Source organism: Nicotiana sylvestris, chromosome 1 (genome assembly GCF_000393655.2).
Source record: "Nicotiana sylvestris chromosome 1, ASM39365v2, whole genome shotgun sequence".
Lineage (NCBI taxonomy): Eukaryota > Viridiplantae > Streptophyta > Magnoliopsida > Solanales > Solanaceae > Nicotiana > Nicotiana sylvestris.
Window position 1 is genome coordinate 120,543,006 of NC_091057.1, and position 26,817 is coordinate 120,569,822.

The 26,817-nt window shown below is 36.7% G+C and overlaps 1 protein-coding gene and 1 pseudogene across 2 annotated transcripts; both read right to left on the minus strand.

The window, feature by feature from the left end:
• Positions 1-714: 714 nt before the first annotated feature.
• LOC104227485 (embryogenesis-associated protein EMB8-like) lies at positions 715-8,198 on the minus strand. 2 transcript variants are annotated; one of them, XM_009779729.2, is made up of 14 exons: positions 7,833-8,198; positions 7,510-7,599; positions 7,120-7,181; positions 6,250-6,350; positions 5,832-5,921; positions 5,257-5,379; positions 4,619-4,696; positions 3,759-3,844; positions 3,538-3,586; positions 2,521-2,577; positions 2,310-2,440; positions 2,104-2,187; positions 1,654-1,720; positions 715-1,465 (listed from the first exon to the last, which is right to left on the minus strand). In XM_009779729.2, the coding sequence occupies exons 1-14, from the start codon at positions 8,081-8,083 to the stop codon at positions 1,034-1,036; spliced, it is 1,701 nt and encodes a 566-aa protein (XP_009778031.1). In that variant the 5' UTR covers positions 8,084-8,198; the 3' UTR covers positions 715-1,033. The 2 variants fall into 2 exon arrangements, with proteins under 2 accessions (XP_009778031.1, XP_009778032.1); XM_009779730.2 differs by having other exon boundaries at positions 715-1,459; positions 7,833-8,167.
• Positions 8,199-8,959: 761 nt separating this feature from the next.
• LOC104227486 (embryogenesis-associated protein EMB8-like) lies at positions 8,960-21,533 on the minus strand (annotated as a pseudogene).
• Between the last annotated feature and the right edge of the window lie 5,284 nt (positions 21,534-26,817).

Below are 26,817 nucleotides of genomic sequence, written 5' to 3' on the forward strand. Positions count from 1 at the left end.
TTACTAAGGTTTTTTCCCATGGGGTTTTCCTTATAAGGTTTTTAATGAGGCACCTAACAATGCGTATTACTAAATATGTGTACTCTTTTTCCTTCACTAGAATTTTTTTCCCACGTGGTTTTTCCTAGTGAGGTTTTAATGAGACACATGATCTTTTAATGAACATCCAAGGGGGAGTGTTATAAATATATTATATTATGGATGTTCATTTAGTACTCCGTTGTAAATAAGCTTCCTGAAGAAGCTTATCCATATGGGACTCCACCGTAAATATGTTTATCTATTTAGTACTATATTGGAAATAAGCTTCCTGAAGAAGCTTATCACTTCGGTACCCGGTTATGGATAAACATTACCCCCAGTATAAGTTTATCCATACCGGGTATAATAGGCTTATCTTTTCAGTACCCAGTTATGGATAAACATTACCCCCGGTAAAAGATTATCCATACCGGGTATAATAAGCTTATCCATTCAGTACTCCGTTATGGATAAATATTGCTCTCAGTAGAAGATTATCCATATCTGGTATAGCAGCAGCTTACACAGCAGCTTGTAGCAGCTTGTAGTAGCAGCTTACACAGCAGCTTATAGTAGCTTACACTGCAGCTTGTAGTAGCAGCTTACACTGCAGCTTGTAGTAGCAGCTTACACAGCAGCTTGTAGTAGCAGCTTACGGAGCAACTTCCTTTCTTCTATAAATAGAAGAGATTTCAGTTCATTATGTACATCAGTTTGAATTCGAATAATATATCAGTTTCTCTCTATACTTGTCTTTACTTTATAGTCTTTATTTTATAACAGAAACAATGATATCTTTCTAATAATTAGCTTATATAACGATATAAGATTATTTTCTAAGTAATAAGAAATAGTACAGCCTCAACAAATCTAGTTTGACAACAGATAAGAAATTCAAATTTCCAAAACCAACTTTGGAGCTCAGCTTGTCGCCCTTCTGCAGCAATTGTATGACAAATGTATCTCCAACAGCAATGAACAGAGCATAGGCACTGCCACATGCATGACATCATCATCTTTTGGGAGAAGATAGCGAGAAAATATTGCGCAGCTTTTTCTTGAAAAACAGTGGTAAAGCTGAACCGAGAATTGGCAATGTGGTTATGATTGCAGCATATGCAAGTACCCACATTGAAATCTTGCTACGCCGAGAGAGCTGATTAAGACATCTCTTAACAGGAACCATCATTGCATCAAAATCTGCTTTCGGAGCAGGATCAAGCTGAGTTGTTGCATTTGTTTCTTCTTGCTGCACTGTAGCATTGACACCTCTAACACTATCTCCAGCATTGTCATCTTCAGCCAATTGCTCATTCTGCTGACTTCCTGCATCACCTGATGGCTCATTGCTAAATGCAGTTATCATTCCGTCTTCTCTGACATTCACATATGGCGCCTGATCAATGGATGATTCCAGGGGACTATCCACTGTGGTATTCTGCATCTGCGAAATATAATGACATAAAGGCTCCCAATTACTGTAGCTTCAACTATCATTCTGATGTATAAGAATTCACAATCATTTGTCTGGACCTTCACAATAACTTATGAGTAGAGCTATCAATTAACTAGGTATTTAAGCTTAGCTTTAAAGTATGAGCAGTTTCAAGGTGAGTGTACAAATCTGCATACGTTTTCTCGATGGATCAATGAGCTGGATTTCAAAGCACGAAAATATTCTTCAACAGCCCTAACCCACCTGCACCATAAGGAACACATGATTAACTTGTTCTCAGTAAGTATTGATGTCATAGCTCATGCTACTAAATAGTCACCATACACTTCAATACGACACTTGGAGGAGTAAGTAATACCTCTGAATGCTTATCAAATACAGATTTACTGAATTCTCCAATTTAGGTCTCCCCTACAAACCCCAAATTCTATATACAATCCCAAAGTATATACTCAAAGAACTCAGTTTTTTCTTTATCCTTCCATTTTGGAGCATTTTTGCATGCTAAAAGAATTGAGATGAATGAATAGTGGCGGAGATGAAGTGCTAATTAAATTTAACAAAAAACATAAAGGTAACTAAATTACAATGCCAAAACCATATCAGATGAGAGGAACGCAACTTACCAGAGGCTTTTTGCAGTAATCCCTTCAAAATATGCCAAGTGTCCACCATGGTGCGTGGTAGCTAGTACGATATTTTTGTTTGCCCTGAACAAGAATCATGTTGTCATACTGTATTTAGAGGTGCACATTAGCTCTGACCTTTTATCCGGTCTAGAAAATTCGAAAAGAAGCTAAAAGGATATTCTGCAACAGAAAGGATGACATACCTACATTCATCCCATGGAATTGCTTCTCTTGTACAGACTGGATCATCCAAGCTACTAATGCAGAGGAGGGGAACCATCACATTCCCTATATAACTGGTACAGCTTGCTTTTCTGTAATATGTATCAACAGTCTTGGGGGAGGGGATGTAAATAAATGCTGATTAATAAGGCATTGGACAGACTACTGGAAAAGGAGGCAAAGTTGTGTTACCTCAAGATTAGCAAGAATACGAGTAGCATGGTGGTCAAAATCTCTGATAGAACGTGACTGCAAGAGAAACAAAGAAAATAAGCCATCAGAAGGAGCAATACACAAAAGATTGATCATCTACCTTTTAGTTGCATAAATTATCAATTAAATCAACTCTTTTACAAGGAACACAGAGAAATGTGCTCTTATTACGCGTGAAAAAAGAGGACTTCACCACATCCTTGAAGTTACTCGGGTTAGAATATTATATCTAACTGAGGGTGCCTGTGTTTCATTAGCTTCTTGATACTGCCATGGAGCTAAAAGTTCAAAGCACATCAAAGGTTTCTTGTCCCCTACTAATATTTTCTTTCTTTATTCTGTTGTAGATGTCTCATCTCAAGAGGAACATCCCAAACTAAACTAAAAGGGATAGACGGATTCACATATGAATAAGTTAAGCCACTCAGGGTTTACATGTTATCTTTGTCATCCTTCCTTGGCACTAACATAACAAAATTTTCCATCAGATATTAGATTTCACATTTACTTTCTTTTGACATGTAGACTTCCTATAGTGTAATATTCCAGATGTCTTCACACATGTTTGTATTTCCCATCTGATGCCCAACAATTTATGTAAAGTCAGCACTATGCTCCTTTACAGGAAAACCTATAGTTTGGTTGCCTGATAGAAATCTCAAACGTCAGTGATTAGAACTCAATATATTTTAATTGGGGAAACTCCATCTATGTTAGTCTTTGTTAGCTGGTCCTAGCATGAAATAGTCATAGTATAAAAAATCCTTTAAACGTTGAATTCGTTAAAACGTGTTCTCTTAGGCACGTGCTACGTCTGCACCAGGGTTTCGTGCTAAATGGGCAAGGGTTCCATGACGATACCGGCCCGAGAGCGGAATGAATACAGATGATTTATATAACCAGTGCAGCTAGTATTGGATTGAGGTGTAGTTGATTGATTTAAGTGATAGTCATTGAAGATAAGGTACAGATAATAGGTCAGAAGAATTAGATGACCTTAGCAATGCCTTCCCAATCTGCCAAACGGGACCAAGTAGTCTGATGCCTGCAAACAGATTTTGCCACACAAAAGGAATTAGGACTTCTGAATGAAGACCAAGTGAAATAAAACTACAAGGAACATAAAATTAACTTAGGATTAATGCCATCACAGCTAATAGCAAAGCCATTAAACAAAACACAATATCAAACTGACTAAAGAGACTAGAGGGACGTACAGCTTGGCATAATCTTTTAATCCAATTGAAAGAGCTCTGTCATAGAATCTCTGCACTAGCCTGCGTTTAATAAACCTGTCACCAATCTGGAAAAAAAAAACAAGTGGATTTGACTTAGATAGATAGAGAAAAGCACGGATGAATTTTTGTCTGACACAAGCAAAGGACGGATCCTGGAATAACAAGATTAGGGGTGTGTTTGGTAGGAAGGAAAATATTTTCCATGAGAAATTATTTTCTAGTGTATGGTATGACAGAAGTCATTTTCCATCAAAAGGAAGAAAATGACTTTCCCCACTTATAGACGGAAGTTATTTTCCTTACAACTATCTTAACTTTTAACTGCATATTAGTTGTTTTAGCTAACACTTAGACATTATTATTAATCTCTAGTACTCAATAGTTTCATCAAAACACTCTCCGATTGCTAATATTATTTTTAATTTTTAACATACACTTTTTATAAAATATATTTTTCACTCACCAGTCAAACAACACAAACATTTTCCATGAAAAATGATTTCCTTCAGACCAAAACACCATAGGTCCTAATGTTAAAGAATAAACTTAAAAAATGACTAATTTGACTTTAATTAGACTAAGGTTGCCACTATCACTATATTCATCTAGCATCTTCAAGAATTATTTCAGGCCAGACAAACTCTTTCAAGATCATGATAATCCAACAGATCATACATCCAAAACAGCCTTTAACCCGAGAAATAAAAATATATAGTAGAATCCATTTTAGTGGGAAGATATACCCGATAAAGGATGACGAATGAAACAAAAAAGTTAGCAATTCACCAATACCTTAAAAGATAGTTAGAGCATGCATATTAGTTAGTCTAGATACTAACCAAAAGGTCCCACGGAGAACAGATAGCAGCTGCCCCAACAATTGCAGTATTAACTCCTTCCTCACCAAGATATTTTACCTGGAAAGTATTAATATTGTCAATAAAATAGTTCTTGGCTTCATCCACAACAGCTGCCCCGTTGAATATACCTGAACTCGTTAGAAGCTCAATATTTAGAAGAGAAATGCCCATTTACTTAAAAAGCCTTTGAAATCGAATCATTAGCACGTCCATTCATGCCTAAGGTTGTAACATATCAAACTTCAGCAGATGGACAATCTAGTAACCTGAGAATAATCTTGTTTAGATGTAACTTCCTCACTAATGTGGGAAATTTTTTTAATGGTCATAATGTTGATATGCAATAGGGGTTTTGTATATAACGATGAAGAACTGACAACTAAAGCTTTATGAAAGTCATCAAGACAGTTATCATTTGCCTGTGTACCTATTGTGTGTGCATGTATATATACCTTGCTGACAATAATAACTTCTCTGAAGATATTTACTGTAACAAGCTATGGTAATTCTCTTCCTTTATCTTTCAAATTTAGTTTCTGTCTTCAGGTAACCATACTGAAGATTCTTTAGCAAAGGAAGCTAACAAAATATTCAATAACAAAATTGTAACAGCGTACCAGAACATTAGCACCAATGCTAGTCCCAACAACAAATAAAGGAGTTTGAGGGTATTGGGTGTGAAGATGGTCAATCACTTTGCGGGCGTCCTCCGTCCATCCAGCATTATAAAAGCAATCAGACTGCCATCAAGATATCATGAATCTTGAGCTTTCATTGCCCAATAGTCCACAAACTATATATTCATAACACAATAAACATATTACTAGCAAAGTTATGCACCTTAGATGAATTAAATTTATTTTAACTTTCACTATTTTCAGTCTTATTTATATAACGTGAAGAGAAAATTTACAGGCAAAAAGTTTAAGAGGAACAACAAAAAATAATGAAAATGGGAGGCACCATAAACCATTGAAGAAGTTTCAATTTGCTGAATTTCCTCAGGGACCATAGTAATAAGGCAGTTCAGTGTAAAAACTAGCTGATCCACGAGCAACTTAAAATTAGAAAGTTCATAGCATCTCTCCTCAACTAAAAATTCAACTGAAGTAAATCTAGGTCATATTCTCTCTTATCAAAAATAACTAAACTGGAAAAGATTAAAGTTCTTGCTTAAGGATGGAGTACTCACAGTTATTGACACTCCGCCGAGACCCCGATGATTGCTCACAACGACATTCCATCCACTTTTAGCCATCTTAAAGGCAAGATGCTTTATGTACTGCTAAATTATAGCTGATTTAAGAAAGAGCAAAGCGAATATTTGCAGTGGACAGCATATAACCTCAAGTAATCATATGATAGAGCTCAATCAACCAGTATAAAGTTAGAAAAAATAAAATTTTGTAAAAGCCAGAGGACCTGGTTATATCTATAGAAAGGAAAAGGAAAGAAATATGTTTATAAACAGAGAAGAAGGGAAGAGAATAAAAACTCAATGGAGGAAGGAATTATTTTTGCAGCACAATTGTTTCTCCAAAAGAGAGACATAAACATGCATAAAACTCATAATTTTGAAGACAACAGGAAAAGAGTGGAAGAAAGCTTACAGCAGAATCAGAGTCACTTGTTAAACCAGGAATCACTACCATTATGGGACCTTTATCATCACTGTGAAATCCATCAAAACGTTCAACGGCTGGCTTTTTAACTGACAAATAAAAAGAAACAGAAATTGGTGTAAATTTACTCCATTAAGTACGTAAGATATAAAAGAAATTGGCGTAAAATTTACATCCTTATAGTTTTTTCCATCAAGCACACCCAAAAAAAATAGAAAGTTGATCTTCTATTGGTTCATTCTAACATTCAAAAGGGCTTCGCACTTCCTAAAAGGAAAAAGATGGAGTTGGAAGAGGTTCTTCCATAGCTTTTTATTTCAACTTTCCAATAATTTTATAACCTTTCAGTGGCTGTTCTTACACAAAACTAATGGCCAAAGCTAAATATAATACCATCTTCTTTCTCCCCCTGAACTCCTCCTCGAACAGCAAAAACTATATTATACGGTCCTCCTTAACTCAATTCCTTTATACTTTATTCAGTTGGCTAGTCCTCATTTAACACTTCAACTAATCCTTCATCTTTGATATGAGCTACTAGGGACTACTTTCCAAGTTGTCCAGAGCATCTTTTTCAAAGGTCTAAGTTGTCTAGAATGTAAAGCCTTTAGAACTGGTTATCCAACATAGTTGGGAAACGTTCTCGATGACTAGACAAAACTTTAACTATTGGAATTCCATAAATTCCTCCAATCTTGTAAAGAAATTGACTTTTACATCAAAAGTACATTGTCATATTCCAGATCTTTATTCTAGTTTTGAAGTTTAGTTATGTTCTAAGACACGAGCTCATTCAATCAATTATGAGTTGAAACAGTCCGTGATGAAATGAAGAATGATGCTTAAAATGTACTTTACCATCCGCATTCGATAGCCAATCCAAAGCTATTGTCCCACCATCAGACGTACGAAATATCTGTCTGGAGGCAACAATGCATTAGTGAGCAAAAAGTAGCACTTCTTCACTGCCTCATATGAGAATATGATGTTTTCACAATGTCAAGGGTAACTGCTCGCAGACAAGTGAGTCTCATTTATGTCATAAATGAAGAGTATGCTTAACACGTGAATCCCATACTTACACAGTTCAAACCGTAAGTGCACTGAGCTAAAATTGTCTGCCAATATTTACCTAAACATACAACGGAGACCAAAACTGCTATTATCATAGTATGATACTCTAGATTGAACATTTAAACCCCGTTTATTTCCTTAAGGTTGAAACTAAATAAGCCGGTTAATCGTCACCTTCTATAGTTGCAAACGGGTGCCCTTCCAAAGAACTGTAAAAAGGCAGTCTGGATATGAGGACTGCAAAGCCATGGAGTAGACAAATACCTGCAATAACCAATAGAATAAGTATACCAATGAGTATACTCATGTCACACTAATTTCAGTTTAAAACTCCAGGTTATAGCCATCCTACCACTTACAAGATACATTCAAGCATGTTTTGTCTAGAATTAACACTTTTTTGTTATAAGCAAGATAGAATTTAAAAGATATGATGATCAAGATTCAGAAAGCATTCAAGATTATATTTTTATTTACCCCCTTTATTCAGTTTTTACCTGCCATGTAGAATTTTACATTTGGAAACAACCTCTTGATACAGCTCAGAGGAATGGTTAAATGTCAAGGACACAGGCTGTCCCCTAAACGCAGTGAATAAATCTTGAAAGAAGTGAATCTCCACGAAATGATAGAGGAATACACACAGTAAAAACAGGACGCCCAAGAAATAATGAGAAGTAGGTATCAAGAAAGCAGCTTTCAGCAAAAGCTCATATGGGGATTCTGAGCTAAACTCAATGCAATCCATGAGGATCTTGTATAGAAAAACAAGAAACAAGAAAAATTGATGGAAAAGAAATATGGAAACAAAGGGTGGGTAGTTAAATGGGTAAAGAAGGGAGGGGAATAGTCGGTTGGGGCTAGTAGGCTACGAAACCTTGAATTTTCTACAAAATGGTTGGGACTTGGGCCATTTGGACACGTGACTATAGATGTGCTCTTTGCTCTTGTTTTACTTTTCGATATTTCCATAGTTGTCTTATTTCGAAATTAGTTCAGCCTAGAATATTTTACACTATGAGCTTACTTAAAAAATAGTAATTGTTGTTAAACATAATTATAATATGTTAAAATACACTGATGTGAGTATTTGACATATATAAGTTGAATATTATAAATTGTTTGAAGGGAAGTGGAAGTTTGCTCTTCTTCCTGTTTGACCAGTTAAGGCTGCTCGGTGGCAGAGTAATTTTGGCCACCAACTTGGTAAGTTCAAAATTTAACATTTATAATTATATCGGGATGGAGCATTGAAAATGTTGAAGTATTTCTTCACTGAAAATGTTGTTGTAGTATTTCTTTATGGTTTAATGACTTTTGAAAGTTAATTTTTTTTTTTTTTTTTTTTTTGTGAAAAAGATATGAAGAGAAAGGGTCGAATTAATTGCACAATGAATTGTATTTAAGGTGTTTTATGTTGAACAATATCGTTAAGAGTTGTTTGACATTCAATATCAACAAGAGGTTGTCCTTGTTTAGAATAAATTTTCACACCCTTTTGTTACGATGCATGCCTCTATTTTTAGAAGTAATTTATATTAACAAGCTACCAATATTGTAATTACAAGCAAATTTCGATAATAAATATTAACTGGTCACGTAGTAAAAATAATAAGTAACATGCTATCACAATATCAATATATATAACTTAAATAAATGTATGAAATATCAGATTCGTCTGCGGAAGCTAGCTGCAAAGCTTTACTCGCACTGTCAAATAAAATAAAGAGAAAAAAAAAACAAGTTGAGTGGAGTGAATACTGCAAAACCCAGCTAACAGATGAATTAGGAGACGTACAATCACCAGAATTGGTTAAAGCTACCATCACCATAACTTGTATAGCAATAAGCAACCAAAATAAATTAGCTCTTATTGGTTACGTATATATGATCATTTTTAAGCGCTAAATAAGAAATCGTATAGCCTTGACAAATCTAGTTTGACAACAGATGAGAAATTCAATATTCCAAATCTGACTTAGGAGCTCAGCTTTTACCCCTTACCCAGCATTCTGTCATAAATGTTTCTTTGGTGATAATGCATATATAGTTACGCATTGCCACAAGCATGACCATCATCATCTTTTCAGTGAGGATAGTGAGAAAATGTTGCGCAGCTTTTTCTTGAAAATCAGTGGTAAAGTTGAAGCAAGAATTGGCCATGTAGTTATGATTGCAACATATGCAAGCACCCACATTGATATTCTACTATGCCGAGAAAGCTGATTTAGACATCTTTTAACAGGAATGATCATTGCATCAATATCTGGGTCAGGAACTGGAAGAAACTGAGTTGTTGCGGTTGGTTCTTGTTGCACCGTGTCATTGTCACCCGTAATACTATCTCCAGCCTTGTCATCTTCGACCAGTAGCTCATTGCTAAATGCAGTCACTAAACCGTCTTCTCTAATATTCACATATGGTGCCCGATTAATGGGTGATTTCAGGGGACTGTCCACTGTGGTATTCTGCATCTGCATAATACAATGAATGACAAAAGACATAACTTTCAAGATTCCTAGTAGCATCAATTATCATGCTGATTTACATAAGAATTAATTCACCATTGTTTTTACGGGGCCTTCACAATAACTTATGAGTAGAGCTATCAATTCAATAAAGCCAATTAACTACGTGTAAGTAAGCTTATCTTTAAAGCATGAATAGTTTAAAGGTGAGTGTACAAATCCGCAAACCTTATCTCGGTGGATCAATGGGCTGGAGTGCAAAGCACAAAGGAATTCATCAAGAGCCCTAACCCACCTGCACATAATTAAGGAGCACATGATAAACTTGTTCTCAACCAGAATTGGTTTCACATCTCATACTAAATAGTCACCACACACTTCAATCAAAACTTGAAGGGTTAAGTGGTACACCAAAATACTTATCAAATGCAGATCACTTAGTTCTCTAATTTAGGCCCCTTAGAACAACACCAATGTCTATACCAACTGAAAATTAGCTTTTTGATCCTTTGGTTTGGGAGCATTTTGTCATGCTAAAAGAATTGAGACGACTGTATAATAGCGACATGCAGTGCTAATCAGATATAAAAAGACTTTCAAATAAAATAATTACAATGCCAAACACCTAGGCTATGAAAGAATCACAACTTACCAGAGGCTTTTTGCAGTCATCCCTTTAAAATATGCCAAGTGTCCGCCATGGTGCGTGGTAGCTAGTACGACATTTTTGTTCGCCCTAAAAGAGATACATATTGCCATGCTATATTTACAGCAGCACCACACGCATATGTATTAAAAGCAAAAAAGAATGATCTTGACACATTAATTAAATAACATACAGTTATATCATCTTTTTTTTTCTCCATAGAACCGTATAATCTTGCAATGGTATTACTTCCATTAATACCGACCTTTCTTATCCTATCTAGCAATTTGAAATGAAGTTAAAAGAAGAGACTTTGCAATATAAAGGATGACATACCAACATTCATCCCATGGAATTGCTTCCCTTGTACAGACTGGATCATCCATTCTGCTAATGCAGAGGAGGGGAACCATCACATTTCTTATGCAACTGGCAGAGCACGATTTCCTATAATATGTATCAACAGTCTTTTGGTTTGGGGGGGGGGGAGGGAACGGGTTGGAATTAATGCTTGTTAATAAGTCGTAGGATGCAAGTATTGAAGAGGAGGCATAGTTTTGTTACCTCTAATTTTGCAAGAACCCGAGTAGCATGGTGGTCAAAATCTCTAACAGAACGTAACTGCAAAGAGAAACAAAGAGAATAAGCAATAAACAATAGATAAATCACCTACTACTTAGTTGCATGAATCATCAATTAAACTCATTCTTTTAGAAAGAACATAGAGTGTGCAGTTAGTGTGATTGATAATAGAGGAATATATAGCCAGTTTTTTTAGGGAGAATTACATCCCTTGTCACTTGACCCAACAACCCATCAGAAAATGGCCCACGTTTGAAGCCCTTACCCAGTGTAGCCCAGGTTGTACATAACCTGAAAATTACTTTTCACCGGTTAGCCCACCCCTTTTTCTTTGTTCCTCTTTTTTCTTCGTTCTTCATTCTTCGTTCTTCTTCTTCCCTTGTCAGCCTTTGCACCACAAAATTTCTCTACTATTGTTATTCTCCTTCAATTCTTTTCCGGATTCCAATGGTTAACTAAGGATTTGAAAAATAAAAGTCACCATTACAGGGGGTTCGAAGATTCGATTTCAGAAATTGAGTTTTCTGATTTGTTAGTTGTTTGGAATGGGTGTTGTCCCAATTCTTCTTCCCTTGTCAGCCTTTGCACCACAAAATTTCTCTACTATTGTTATTCTCCTTCAATTCTTTTCCGGATTCCAATGGTTAACTAAGGATTTGAAAAATAAAAGTCACCATTACAGGGGGTTCGAAGATTCGATTTCAGAAATTGAGTTTTCTGATTTGTTAGTTGTTTGGAATGGGTGTTGTCCCAATTCTTCTTCTTCTTCTTCTTCTTCTACATAGTGTATCAAGAATATTTTCACTCTGTGATTATACATCTTTATACACTTTTATACAACTATATACATAATGTACCTCTTTGTATAAAAGTGTATAACATTGTATAAAAGTGTATAAGCATCTATGACGAATTTTTTGTATGATTTTCATTTGCAATTCTTGTATAAAACTAGTCCAAATCTCCAGCAAATAACTTCAAACGTTGTATACAACCTACTCAGACTATTTCTAATAAGTTCAAACAATACCCACTCCAAATTTCTCGCAAAATCATAATCGAAAATTAACAAGATTAGCATTAAAGGAGATGATATTTTAGGTTTCTCGTGTCTATTTTTGCGTTTTGTAGTTGTGATAGGTATGTATAAACTTGAAGATATACAAAATCAAAAAAAAAAAAAAAAATCGGAGAAGTATTGGTTATGGAAGAAGGCACGAATGAGTGTTGACTCAGTGTCTCGATCAATGGTTATACTAAAAATGGGGAACTGATTTTTGTTTGCATATGATTCTTTTTTATTAATTAAATTAAATATTTATAGGTGAAAAATGAGGAGAGAGCTACAATAGGGGTAGGTAGGAATAAATGAGGTTGTTAAAATTAGAGGGAATGGGAAAAGAAAAGATCTTATTGATATTTGGCTACACATTTGCAAACTTGTAACTGGGCTAATAGTGCAAGGTCAACTTATGGAGTACATTATACTGTAATTTTATCTTTTTTTATCTGAGGAGCCTGTGTTTCATTAGCTTGATAATGCAATGGTGGTAAAAGTCTGGAGATCTAGCGTCAAATGTTTCTTAACACCTACTTATATTACATTCTTCAGCTCACATACTTCCTATAGTAGATAAGCCTTATCTCAAGAGAAACACCTGAAACTAAACTCGAAGGGATAGGCATCCATAAAATATATTACAGCGGCAATGGGCTTAACATTTTACCTTTGTTCTACTTATCCATGGCTCTAAAATGATCATCAGATGCTAATTAGATTTGATATTTATTTCTTTTGCAATAAACACTTCCTATGGCATAATGACTTCACATTTTGGTATCCTCCCAACTGACTCCCAGATCATTCAATGTAAGGTCAGCAGCCATTGCTCATTTGCTTTTTTATATCACAATCCACAAGCTGCTTTCCAGAAAAACCTTTAACTCAGTAACTAAGGGAACCCAAAATCTTGATGTGATTTAAGTGATAGCCATAAAAAATAAAGCACGGACAAGAATTCAACAAGAGAATTTAGATAACCTTAGCAATGGCTTCCCAATCTGTCAGACGAGAAAAAATAGCCTGATGCCTGCAAAACTCAGATTTTGCCACACAAATGAATTAGGACTACTGAATGAAGGCCAACTCACAGTAAGCATACGAGAGACTGCAGGCACTTACAGCTGGGCATAATCTTTTAATCCAATCGCTAAAGCTCTGTCATAGAATGTCTGTACGAGCCTGCGATGAAGAAACCTATCACAAAGCTGAAAAAAGAAATGAAAAAGTGTTATGAATTCATTGAATTGTGGATGTTCGTTAAGTACTCCTAGACATCCTTATTCTATGAACCAGGTAATATTACATTATATCCATTAAATTATTCGCTTGATTCTTGTAACCATTGGGATGTATTTTGGGTAAGTATAAAATCGGTTATTCCTAGACCAACAAGAGGTTCATTTGAATGAGATTAACTTGTAACAATCTCTACATTCTACTCTATGCATCTCTTGTCTACATCTCTTGTTCTATCTTGTTCTTAGTAATTCTATAACAAATGGGGAGTTGACTTAGATACATTCAGAAAAGAAAGGATGACTATTCTGAGACATAAGCAAAGGACAGATAAACCTTCTAACGATAATGAGAATAGATCCTTATGGTACAAAATAGAAGATAAGAAATGGGTAATTTGACTCGATTTAAAACTAGGTTATCATCATAACTATCTTCATCTAGCATCTTAACAGAACTTTTTCAGGCTAGTCAAATCTCTTCCCACATTGTGATAAATCCAATAGATCTACCATAAAAAATAACCCTGAACGCAAGAAGTAAACAATTGGAGTACAAATCCCACAGAATTGGAAGAGACGCCGGATAAAGAATGTCAGAAGGCAAACAAAGTAAGCAATTCATCAATACCTCAAAAAAAAGTAAGAAGAACCAAAGTAAAAATGTGTTACAGAATGAACATGGACACCCTTTGGTCATATACATAGTAGCAAATATGTAGAGTTTCTTAGAATATTCATAGGATTTCCTTCTTATTCTTTCCTTAGTTAGAACCAATGTATATGTATATATGTATATAGACCTCTTACAACAACAACAACAACAACAACAAACCCAGTATGTTCCCACCAGGTGGGGTCTGGGGAGGGTAGTCTGTACGCAGACCTTACCCCTACCTAACAGATAGAGAGGTTGTTTCCAATAAACCCTCGGCTCAGGAAGGGTAATAAGAAGAAGTGGATAGCAAGAAAGGAAGAAAGAGGGAAGAGAAAAGAAAAAGGGAGAGATAAAGGATAAGCAGTACTAAATACTAGCAACAAGGGATACAATACCTGAGGCGAACAAAACCACATACCGTAATAAAAATCTAAGAATATAAAGGGACATGCGTGCTACTAAGACTATCGGTGAGCAACTAAAAACTACCTACTAACCTTCTACCTTAATCCTCGGCCTCCACACTCTCCTATCAAAGGCCATGTCCTCGGTAAGCTGAAGCAGTGTCATGTCCTGTCTAATCACCTCTCCCCAGTACTTCTTAGGCCTACCTCGACCTCTTCTCAAACTCGTTATGGTCAACCTCTCACACCTCCTAACAAGGGCATCAATGCTTCTTCTCTTAACATATCCGAACCATCTCAGCCTCGACTCCCGCATCTTGTCCTCCACGAAGGCTACTCCCACTCTGTTTCGGATAACTTCATTCTTAATCTTATCTCTCCTGGTACACTCACACATCCATCTCAACATCCTCATCTCTACTACTTTCATCTTCTGCACGTGGGAGTTCTTGACTGGCCAACACTCAGCACCATACAGCATAGCCAGTCGAACCACCACCCTATAAAACTTGCCCTTAAGTCTTGGCGGCACGTTCTTATCACATAAAACACCGGAAGCGAGCCTCCACTTCATCCATCTCGCTCTAATGCGATGTGCGACATCTTAGTCAATCTCCCCGTTACCTTGGATAATAGACCCGAAATAGTTAAAACTCGCTCTCTTGGGAATAACTTGAGCATCAAGCTTTACCTCTACGTCTGCTTCATGGGTCTCGTCACAGAATTTGCACTCCAAGTATTCTGTTTTGGTTCTACACAATTTGAAACCTTTAGACTCCAAGGTCTGTCTCCAAACCTCCTACCTCGCGTTTACTTCGCTTCGCGTCTCGTCAATCAACACTATATCATCAGCAAATAGCATGCACCAAGGCACTTCCCCTTGGATGTGTGGCGACAGTACATCCATCGCTAAGGCAAATAAAAACGGGCTAAGAGTCGATCCTTGGTGCAACCCCATCACCACAGGGAAATGCTCCGAGTCACCACCCATAGTCCTCACCCGAGTCTTAGCATCATCATACATATCCTTAATTATCCTAATGTACGCTACCGGAACGCCACTAGCCTCCAAACACCTTCACAGGACCTCCATCGGGACTTTATCGTACGCTTTCTCAAGGTCAATAAACACCATATGCAAGTCCTTCTTCCTCTCCCTGTATTGCTCCACCAATCTCCTAACCAGATGAATCGCTTCCGTTCGAATGCCCCGGCACGAATCCAAACTGATTCTCGAAAATAGACACACACCTCCTCACCCTAGCCTCCGTCACCCTCTCCCAAACCTTCATAGTGTGACTCAACAGCTTGATACCCCTATAGCTGTTACAATTTTGGATATCACCCTTGTTCTTGTAAAGCGGAACCGTCGTACTCCACCTCCATTATCCGGGCATCTTCTTCGTCTTAAAAATAACATTAAACAGCCCAGTGAGCCACTCTAAACTTGCTCGCCCTGCGCTCTTCCAAAATTCCACCGGGATTTCGTCTGGCCTCGTCGCTCTGCCCCTGCACATCTTATGCATCGCCCCTTCCACCTCATCTACCGTAATCCGCCTACAGTACCCAAAATCCCGCCGACTCTCGGAGTGCTCCAACTCACACAGCACAATGCGTTTATCCCCCTCTTCGTTCAACAGTTTATGGAAGTATGTCTGCCATCTTCTCCTAATAAGTGCCTCGTCCATCAATACTTTGCCATCCTCGTCCTTGATGCACTTGACTTGGTCTAAGTCACGGGCCTTCCTCTCTCTCACCTTGACTAACCGGTACAACTTCTTGTCCCTGCCTTTGCCCCCGAGCTCCTCGTACAAACGAGCAAACGCCGCATTTTTAGCCGTCGTAACTGCTAACTTTGCCTCTTTCTTTGCCTTTTAAGTCCTTTTTTCCTCCTCGTTTGTACTCTCTACTAGCTTCAAATAAGCAGCTTTCTTAGTTTCCACTTTACCTTGGACCTCTCAATTCCACCACCAGTCCCCTCTATGATCCCCAGGAGAGCCCTTCATGACCCCTATGACCTCTCTAGAAGCTACCCTAATGCAATTCGCAGTCGTAATATACATTATGAGATTCCTCCATATTCTTTTTACTTACAGTATGTAAACTGCATATCTAGCTACCAATTTATGCATATTAGTATAAATTGTATGTGTATGTTTCTAAACTAACCAAAATGTCCCAAGGATTACAGATAGCAGCTGCTCCAACAATTGCAGGATTAACTCCTTCCCCACCAAGATATATTACCTGAAAATTATTCATAAGGAAAAATGAAACAGGTTCAAATGGAATTAAATGAATAGTGAGGATCCATATAACTGACTTCAAGTAGCTTTGCAATTTTTTTGTTAAATTAGGAAAACTAACAGAATATCCGATAAATAAATAGCATAACAGAGCATTAGCACCAACGCTAGTGCCAACAGCAAATAAAGGAGCTTGAGGGTATTGAGTGTGGAGATGGTCAATCACTTTGCCCGCATCCTCAATCCATCAGCTATTAAAAATGCAATCAGACTGCCACCAAAATATCATGGTTCTTGAGCTATCATGTCTATTTAGCACACAAACTACATATTCATAACTTAATATATTACTACTTACTAGCAAGGTTTTGCACCTTGGGCAACTGCATTATTGGTCATTTCAAACCACTATTTTACAGTGTTACTTGCATAACACAAAGATAGAAGTTCACAGGCATAGGGTTCAAGAGGAACAACTAGAATTACAGAAATGAAAAAGCACCATATACCATTATAGAAGTCGTAAATTCCTAAATTTCTTCAGGGACAGCTTCGCTCCATGCTACGAAAAATGCAATCTAGTAACTAAATCATGATGAATGAAAAAAAAAACAAATCTAACAAAAAAGACCTCTTTATGCCACTGATATTTAACTTGAGCAAAAATACAAGGCATTTCCTTAGAGATGAGTCACTTAAATAGTAACGAGGCAGGTAAAGTACAAAAGATTGCTGATCCACCAACAACTTCAAATTCAAAGTATCATAGCATCTCTCCTATCAAAGGCAAATAAACTGAAGGAAATCTGTAATCATTTAAAAGAAACTAAACTGGAAAATTATTATATCCTTGCTTAAAACGGAGCACTCACAGTTATTGATACTCCTCCGATGCCTCGATAATTGATCACGACAACATTCCATCCACGGTGAGCCATCTTGGAAGCAAGATGCTTTATATACTGCTAAATTAAAGTACAATTAACAAGGAATAGAGCAAATACTTTCCATCAAAAGCATGTAATCATAAAAATAGAGCTCAATCACCACCAGTATAAAGTTGAAACAATAAAATTTCGTAAAGCCAGATAGCCCTGGTTATATCTATTGGGAAGAAAATACTTTTTTTATATGAAGAAGGAAAGGATAATACTTATAAACAGAGAAGAAATGAAGGGGAATAAAAACTCAATGGAGGAAGAAATTATTTTAGCATAAAAATTGTTTCTCCATAAAAGGAAGACACAAACTAGCAAAGAACTCATACGATTAAGGAGCGATGCAAAAGAGTGGAAGAAAGCTAACAACAGAATCAGAGTCACTTGTTAAACCAGGAACCACTACCATGATGGGACTTTTATCATCGCTCTGAACTTCATCAAAACCTTCTCTGGATGGACTTTTAACTAGCAACAACAACAATAGCAATGCCTCAATCCCAAACAAGTTTGGGGTCAGCTATAATGCCATGTTCCCCATTTAAATTCACATCAGGAGAAGGAAAGGAAAAATTTATGCAATTTACTCCATCGAGTAACATATTTTTTTTTTGATTTGCACCGGGTGTCCGAGTCTCTAAGAGCCCCGACTAATCCCTGGGGTGCACAGGCCCTCGGCAAGGAGTTTCCCGCAAGTGCACCACGGTTAATTCAGGTTTTACCCAGTCCGATGGCCCTCAGAAATTGTTTGTACCCAGTGGGTTTCGAACTTGAAACCTTGAAAGGGAGCAAACCCCAAGGCTCAAGTCAATTGCCACCAGGCCAACCCCTAAGGGTTCCATCAAGTAACATATAAAAGCAACATAAGTCAAAGAATCACAAACTCGTCTACTAAATAGTTCAAAAACACTCAATTGGTCTGGCGTAAGCTTGTAACTTACCACAAATACCTATCAAAGTAAATGATTTTCCATATAGTAGCTCTCATATTCAATATATGTTCAACATAACAGATTCCAAATGCTATCAAATAGAAACCAACAACAGAAACCAAATCCACCCTTAAAAACAGCTACTTCAATAATATAATGAGTAGAACCAAAAGTATTAGCGGGTAGCGGCCAAAAGCGAAATATAAATACTTTGATTTTCTCCTCAAACCTAACAACCAGATAATGGTTTTATTTCGCAATGGCCGTAGCAGAAGCGATTGATTTATCTTCATCTTTCCCCTGCAATTCTCAGCCAATGTGTAATATCCGCGCATCTCTTCTATCAATTGGTTCGCCTGGGTTTGTATACAAGACTATGAAGTATGGACTATGGGTTAATGCTTTCTCCGATTCCCGCCATTCCTAGAAATATGGTAACCCAACACGGTTTGACCCGTATAAGTATACATGGGTCGAATTTTGACCCGTTCTCTATTCAATTCGTTTTCAATACCCCGTTGGAGCAAGTCACTTTAACATTATAGTAGGTAAAGTTTTGTGAGTTTATTTTTATTGTGGATGAAATTATTTTAAGGTGACAAAAATAGTTTTATCACTTTAATGTTGTAGTGGTTGAAGTTCAATTATTTTAAAGTGGTAAAATATAGTGTAGTGGCTTTACTATTACAACATATAACAGTAGTAAAATACCTTTAACACCCCCTAAATTTGACACGCATTATTAGTTTCAACCTTAAACTATTTGTGGTCTTAGTTGCCCCTCAACTTGGCCTTTTGAGAGCCATTACCCCTGAACGATGATGTGGCAAAGAGTGTAGGTGCACTCGCCTGCCACGTGAATTTTTTCTGTATATGTGACATTTTTTTAAAATAAAATATATTTTACCTTTTTAAATATGTTACTTTTTTGGATAATTTTTTTTGAATACAATTTATAATAAAACTTGGATAGAACTATATTATTTAGGTTAAATTTTTTTATTTGACTAAAAATAATAAAGTTTTAGTTAATCTTTTTTTGAATTTGATTTGAAAATAAAGATTTACTTGAAATAAATAGTTATGTGTATCTTTTTATAACTTTTTAGATACCTTGACTATTTATAACATATACGCATGATAGTTATCTCATACTTTTTTATTATTATTTTCTCTTCTTGTAATACTTTTGTCATATCAAGGATTCTCATTTGTACTTACAATTATCAAATTTTTAGATGAATATAATGAAAATGAGGTAATTAGGCAATTTGACATAAATACTTTATTTAGAGGTTCATTATTTCTTGTCAGAAGATGTACATAATTTTAAACAGAAATTTCAAAATAACTAAACCAATTAATTTGAAATCTCTAAGAAAACAAACCAAACTGAGATTATTTGGTTTGGTATTTCATAACCGAAAAATTGAACCGGAGTTTTCATAATCCAATTCGAAGTGTCTGATGTTAGAAGAAACGAAAAGTCATGTATTTTTTTATAACTTTTTAGATGCCTTGACTATTTATTTCAATTGTATAAATCTTTATTTTCAGGTCAAATTCAAAAAAAAGATTAACTAAAACTTTATTATTTTAAGCCAAATAAAACTATTTAACCTAAATAATGTAGTTCTATCCAAGTTTTATTATAGATTGTATTCGGAAAAAATTATCCAAAAAGTAACATACTTAAAAAGGTAAAAATATATTTTATTTTTAAAAAATGTCACATATACAAAAAAATCCACATGGCAGGCGAGTGTACCCACACTCGCTCTCAAAAGGCCAAGTTGAGGGGGTAATTAAGATCACGAATAGTTTAAGATTGTAACTAATAATCCGGTTTAGGGGGGTGTTAAAGTATTTGTAATATTGGATAATCCATATTTATAATTTCGGAATGTGTTACAAGTCCTTTTTTCTATTTAAAATTTCATACCAATCAAAAACTATCATATAAATGGGACGTGGTAAGTAAGATCAAGCTCTTAAAACAGGTTATCCAACATGGTTGAAAAATGTTCGTCACCAATTATATAGATAGGAGTATAAAAATGTAGTTTAACATCCACATTCCTTAGCCAATCCAAAGCTATTGTCCCACCATCAGACGTGTGAAATATCTCTCTGGAAACAAGAATATTTGCATTAGTTGCTATGAAAAATGGAACGTAACTCCAAACGACCAAATTAACAAAAGAACTGTCGACACTTGAATTGTGGGTGAAACATATTCCTTAATCAAAAGTCTGTAAATTGTCACCTTTGATAATTGCAAACAGGTGCCCTTCCAAAGAACTGTAAAAACACAGTCTGAAGATGAGGACTACAAAGCCATGGAGTGGATGAAAACCTGCATTAAGAAATAGGATATTTAATATACCAATAAATGATGAAAGAAAAAAAAGTAGTTCGGTGCACTAAGCTCCCGCTATATGCGAGATCCGGAGAAGTGTCAGACCACAAGGCTCTATCGTATGCTAGAAATAAATGAATGCACAAGCTAGAAATCATTATAAACAGTAAAAACGAACACATTCAAGCATGTCTTGTCTAGAATTAAGTAACACTTACATTAGATACAAAAGGCTCTATTTTTCACTGATTAAATATCATCATCACATTGTTCCAAAATTTCATTATGACCAAAGACTGAGAAAGCAGAAAATGTTATCAAGATTTCATTTTATTATTCACTCCATAATCAGTTTTTACCTGCCATGAAGAATTTTACACTTGGAAACGACTTGTTGATACAGCTCACAGCTAGAGTTAAATGTCAAAGACACAAGGTGCCCCCTAAACCCAGTGAATAAATCTTGAAAGAAGTGAATCTCTAAGAAATGATAGAGAAATACAAAGAGTAAAAACAGGAAGCCTAAGAAATAATGAGAAATGGGTATCAAGAAAGCAGCTTTAAGCAGAAGCTCATATGGGGATTCAAAGCTTAACTCAAAGCAATCCATTGAGATCTAAAATGAAAGAAAAATCTAGAAAGACTGATGAAGAAGAAGATTGTTGAGCAAACAATAGTTAGTTAATTAGGCTCAGTAGCCAATAAGAAACTCGAAATGATTAACAAATGTCTGGGCCCTTTGGAATTCAAGACGCGATCAAAATTAGAGTGCGCCAATCATTTTTCTAGTTTTATTTTCCTTTGGCCTTGTTTTTTTCCATAATTGTATTGGAAAAAAACTGAGTTTATATTAAAAGATGATGTGGCATGACACATGGATTAGTTAAATGGTCAAAGCGCAGCAATTGACTAAGAGGCACGGATGGAAACAGCCACGAGAAGAAGAATTTAAATAGGCACGAGACGACGTATAGATAGGAGTCTCGTACCAATTTAAATTATTTACAGCCAACGGATAGAAGGCATTGAAAGCAAAGATCTGGTGACAGAAAGGAGTCCAAATTCATTATTAAATACTTGATACGTTACGAAATTGGTATTTAATAGGAATGATTGTATAACGGCTTATTTAATATCATTTATTACTCATGATTATATCATTAAAGCTGAGGCTTCATTCCTTTACCTAGAATTATCTATAAAAGGAAGAAGTATCATCATTTGTAAGGACACGGAATACTATTGAGAATTTATTGAAATATACATCTATTTGCTTCTTTACCATCGTTCTCAAAAGTATTTTATTTTTGTCTCCTGATTATCAGTAACCCGAATTTCTTTTTAGCTTTGACCAAAGACTCAGATTTTTGGTTAAACAAATTGGTTCCGTTACCGGGAAATCTGATAATCTTTCCTTTTAAGCTATATCTTATCTATTGGCGTCACCATGTCAAACAACAACGCCGACAACAATAGTAATAACACATTGGGAAACCATGAGAATCAAATACATCAAAATCAAGATAACGTGGTTCCCTCTCCTCTAAATTCACCACGTCAATCTCGTGAAGGCACTCCTGTTACTGAATCCCGTGCTGATCAACAAGAGCAATCTGAACATTTTGAAGGAGTTACAACTGAAGCTTTGCAAAAGCTAATTGATGCACAGGTCGGCAAAGCTCTTCAGGCACTTGTTAGTCGATTGCCTGCTGCGCCACCTACACCAACTCCTAATAATAATACATTGGAGAACCCCCGTTCTGGTCTTGATAATTCTGGAAACGGAGCAACCCCCAGTGAACCACAAGAAGGGGGACCAGGTAATTTAAATAATTCGTATTTGCAAAATTTAGTACTAACCTTGCAGAAACAGCTTAAGGAACAAAATGAGCGTATTGAACAAATCCCTGGAGTTCCACCTGTAATAAAAGGAGTAGACATGGACAAATACTCACAACAACCATGGAAGCCTAGTGTTGCTCCCCTTCCAATTCCGAAAAAGTTCAAAATGCCTGACATCCCGAAATATGATGGTACTACAGACCCACGTGACCACGTGACTGCATTTACAACCGGCGTAAAAGGCAACGACTTGACCAAACAAGAAATTGAATCAGTATTGGTCAAGAAATTTGGAGAAACACTCACCAAGGGTGCATTAACCTGGTATTCTCTTTTATCTGAAAATTCTATTAATTCTTTTGCTGAGCTTGCAGATTCTTTTATTAAAGCACATTCGGGAGCACAAAAGGTTGAGAAAAGGATGGAAGATATTTTCAAAATCAAACAAGGGGATTCGGAGTTGCTTAGAAACTTCGTTGATAGATTCCAGCGTGAAAGAATGACTCTACCTCGTGTGCCTGACAATTGGGCTGCTATAGCTTTTGCAAGTAATTTAAATGACAAAAGTTCTGAAGCCACGAGACGACTCAAAGAAAGTCTTCGAGAATTTCCTGCAACCACATGGAATGATGTTTACAACAGGTATAGCACGAAGCTGCGAATCGAAGAAGATACCGTACCTAAGCTCCATCATGAAGAAAGGGGCGGTACCCGAAGGTCAGAAACCGAAAAAAGATCAGGTAAAAACAGGTACGATCCATATATGGGACCCGCAGGAAAGGACCCATGGTTGAAACAAGATAGCCAGCAATATGATCAAAAATCAAGGAACCGGGATTCTGGCTCTTCTTCAAAGTTCAGGAATGATCGGAACAAACAAGAATCACGAGATGATGACAGGAGTTTAAAGGCACGATTCGGTGGATATAATTTTAATGTCTCTACCTCCGAGCTCGTAGCTGTTTTAAGAAGCATGGGAGATAAGGTACGGTGGCCAAAAGAGATGCGGTCAAATCCAAGTAGACGCAATCCGGATCATTGGTGCGAATTTCACAACGATCACGGGCACAAAACTTCAGAATGCAGATTCCTGCAGAGTGAAGTGGATCATTTATTGAAGCAAGGGTACCTCACTGAGTTATTTAGTGAGAAAGGAAAACAAGCTTATATGAAAAACAGACAAGAGCCACCACAACCTCCTTCACCCAAAAGGACAGTGAATGTCATAAGCGGGGGAGAGGACATTCACGGCGTAACCTACACAGCCTCCAACAAGGTTTCTAAGGTAACAATTACACACGGGAAACGGGTGCGGCAGGTCCTTGAAAATGAAAGTATTTCGTTCGATGACGCAGATACCGAAGGAGTGACAACTCCACATAATGACGCACTGGTAATATCTTTACTTGTACATGATACTAATGTAAAACGAGTTTTGATTGATCCAGGGAGTTCTGTAAATATTATATTACTAAGGGTACTACGAGAAATGCAAGCTGAAGACAAAATGATACCCAAGGCGCACACCTTGTCAGGCTTTGACAATTCAAGTGTAGTAACAAAAGGTGAGGTATTTCTAACAACTTTTGCTATGGGTGTTGTGAAGGAAACTAAATTTCAGGTAGTTGATATGGAAATGGCCTACAATATGATCATGGGGAGACCATGGATACACGATATGGACGTTGTCCCATCAACTCTACATCAGGTTATTAAATTCCCATCACCATGGGGAATTTGCCAAATTCGTGGGGATCAGCAGATGGCTAAAAGTGTCAACGCTGTAACAAGTATGAGCGCCAAAAATAAAGAAAAGTAGCAATTACAGGAAACAGTTGAAGGTAAAAAAGATCAAACTTCAACTGAACAGGAAAAGACGGATTTGGACTCAAGACCTGACACAATTCAAGAACCTGAAGAAAATGAAAGCATCAAAACGACAATTGAAGAGCTTGAGGCAGTGATGTTATTTGATCAATGGCCTGAACGGAAGGTTTATGTCGGGGCCAATTTAAGCACGAACATGCGAGGTATGATAATCGAATTTTTAAAAGCTAACTTAGACTGCTTTGCTTGGTCCCACGCTGACATGACAGGTATTCCACCAAATGTGGTGACTCACAAACTCAATGAGGACCCTTATTTCACACCAATAAAGCAAAAGAAACAAAAACAAGGTGCTTTCAAGAACCAGGTGATTCAGGATGAAGTCCAAAAATTATTAAAAATCGGATCAATCCGTGAGGTAAAATATCCTACTTGGTTAGCTAACACGGTGGTTGTACCCAAGAAAAATGGTAAGTGGCGTGTTTGTGTAGATTATACCGATTTAAATAAAGCCTGTCCAAAAGATTCCTTTCCCTTACCGCATATAGACCAACTAATTGATGCAACCGCAGGTCATGAACTTTTAAGTTTTTTAGATGCATACTCAGGATATAATCAAATTAAAATGGATCCTGGTGATGAAGAAAAAACTTCTTTCATCACAGACAGGGGGACTTACTGTTATAAAGTAATGCCCTTTGGCCTCAAAAATGCTGGGGCAACCTATCAAAGGTTGGTCACCAAAATGTTCCAAGAACATTTAGGGAAAACAATGGAGGTATATATAGACGATATGCTCGTCAAAACCCAGCAATCTCATGATCATATTTCTCATCTATCTATTACTTTTGAAATTTTGCGAAAATTTAATATGAAACTCAACCCAGAAAAATGTGCATTTGGTGTTGCATCAGGTAAGTTTTGGGGTTTTCTTGTTTCTAATCGTGGTATTGAAGTGAATCCTTCTCAGATCAAAGCAATAGAAGAAATCCCGGATATACTTACTAATAAAAAGGAAGTACAAAGATTAACGGGAAGAATTGCAGCTTTGGGGAGATTTATTTCCAAATCCTCGGAAAGGTGTTTTAAGTTTTTCTCTGCACTTAAAAAGCAAGATCATTTTGAATGGAATGAAGATTGTCAACAAGCCCTTAGAAATTTGAAAGCTTATTTGTCAAAACCACCGTTGTTGGCAAAACCGAAGGTGGGGGAAAAACTTCTCATTTATCTGGCCGTATCTGAAGTCGCAGTAAGTGCTGTTTTAGTCCGCGAGGACCAAGGTAAACAATCTCCTATTTATTATGTAAGTAAGTCCTTATTGGAAGCTGAGACACGATACCCACAGCTAGAAAAATTAGCATTAGCTTTGATCATGGCATCTAGAAAGTTAAGACCTTATTTTCAATGTCATCCCATTGTAGTAGTTACTGCTTTTCCACTTCGAAATATTTTGCATAAACACGAACTTTCAGGAAGATTAGCAAAATGGGCTATAGAACTAAGTGAGTATGAAGTTATTTATCAACCCAGGACCGCTATAAAGTCTCAAGTACTAGCTGATTTCGTGGCTGATTTTAGCCAGGGGATGCATTTAGAAGCAGAAAAAGAATTATTAGTTTTTAATGGTGCGAACCCGGGGACTTGGGTTTTATACACTGACGGTTCATCTAATGTAAAAGGGGCAGGCTTAGGAATAGTCCTCGTACCACCTGCGGGTGAGACCATTAGACAGGCTATAAAATGTCATTCTATAACTAACAATGAAGCAGAGTATGAGGCTGTAATTGCAGGTTTAGAATTGGCACGAGAACTCGGCATAACACAGATTATAATCAAGAGTGATTCTCAACTCGTGGTTAATCAGATGCTGGGGACTTATACAGCCAGAGAGTCACGAATGCAAGAATACCTCGCAAAGGTACGGGAGTTAATAAAGCAATTCCAAACTTGGAAAGTAGTGCAGATCCCAAGAGATGAGAATGTAGAGGCAGATGCTTTAGCAAACCTTGCATCCGCAGCAGACGTGGCAAACAATACAGATGCTTCAGTCATACATCTATTTCATTCCGTTCTTGAATCTGATAAAAACGAGGTAAATTTTAATCATCTAACATGGGATTGGAGAAATGAAATTGTTGCCTTTTTACAGCACGGAACCGTGCCTAATGACAAAGGAAAGGCTTACGCGCTTCGCAAAAAAGCTGCACGATATTGTTTATATCAAGGTAATCTTTATCGAAAGATGTTCGGCGGACCACTAGCAAGGTGTCTCGGTCCCTCTC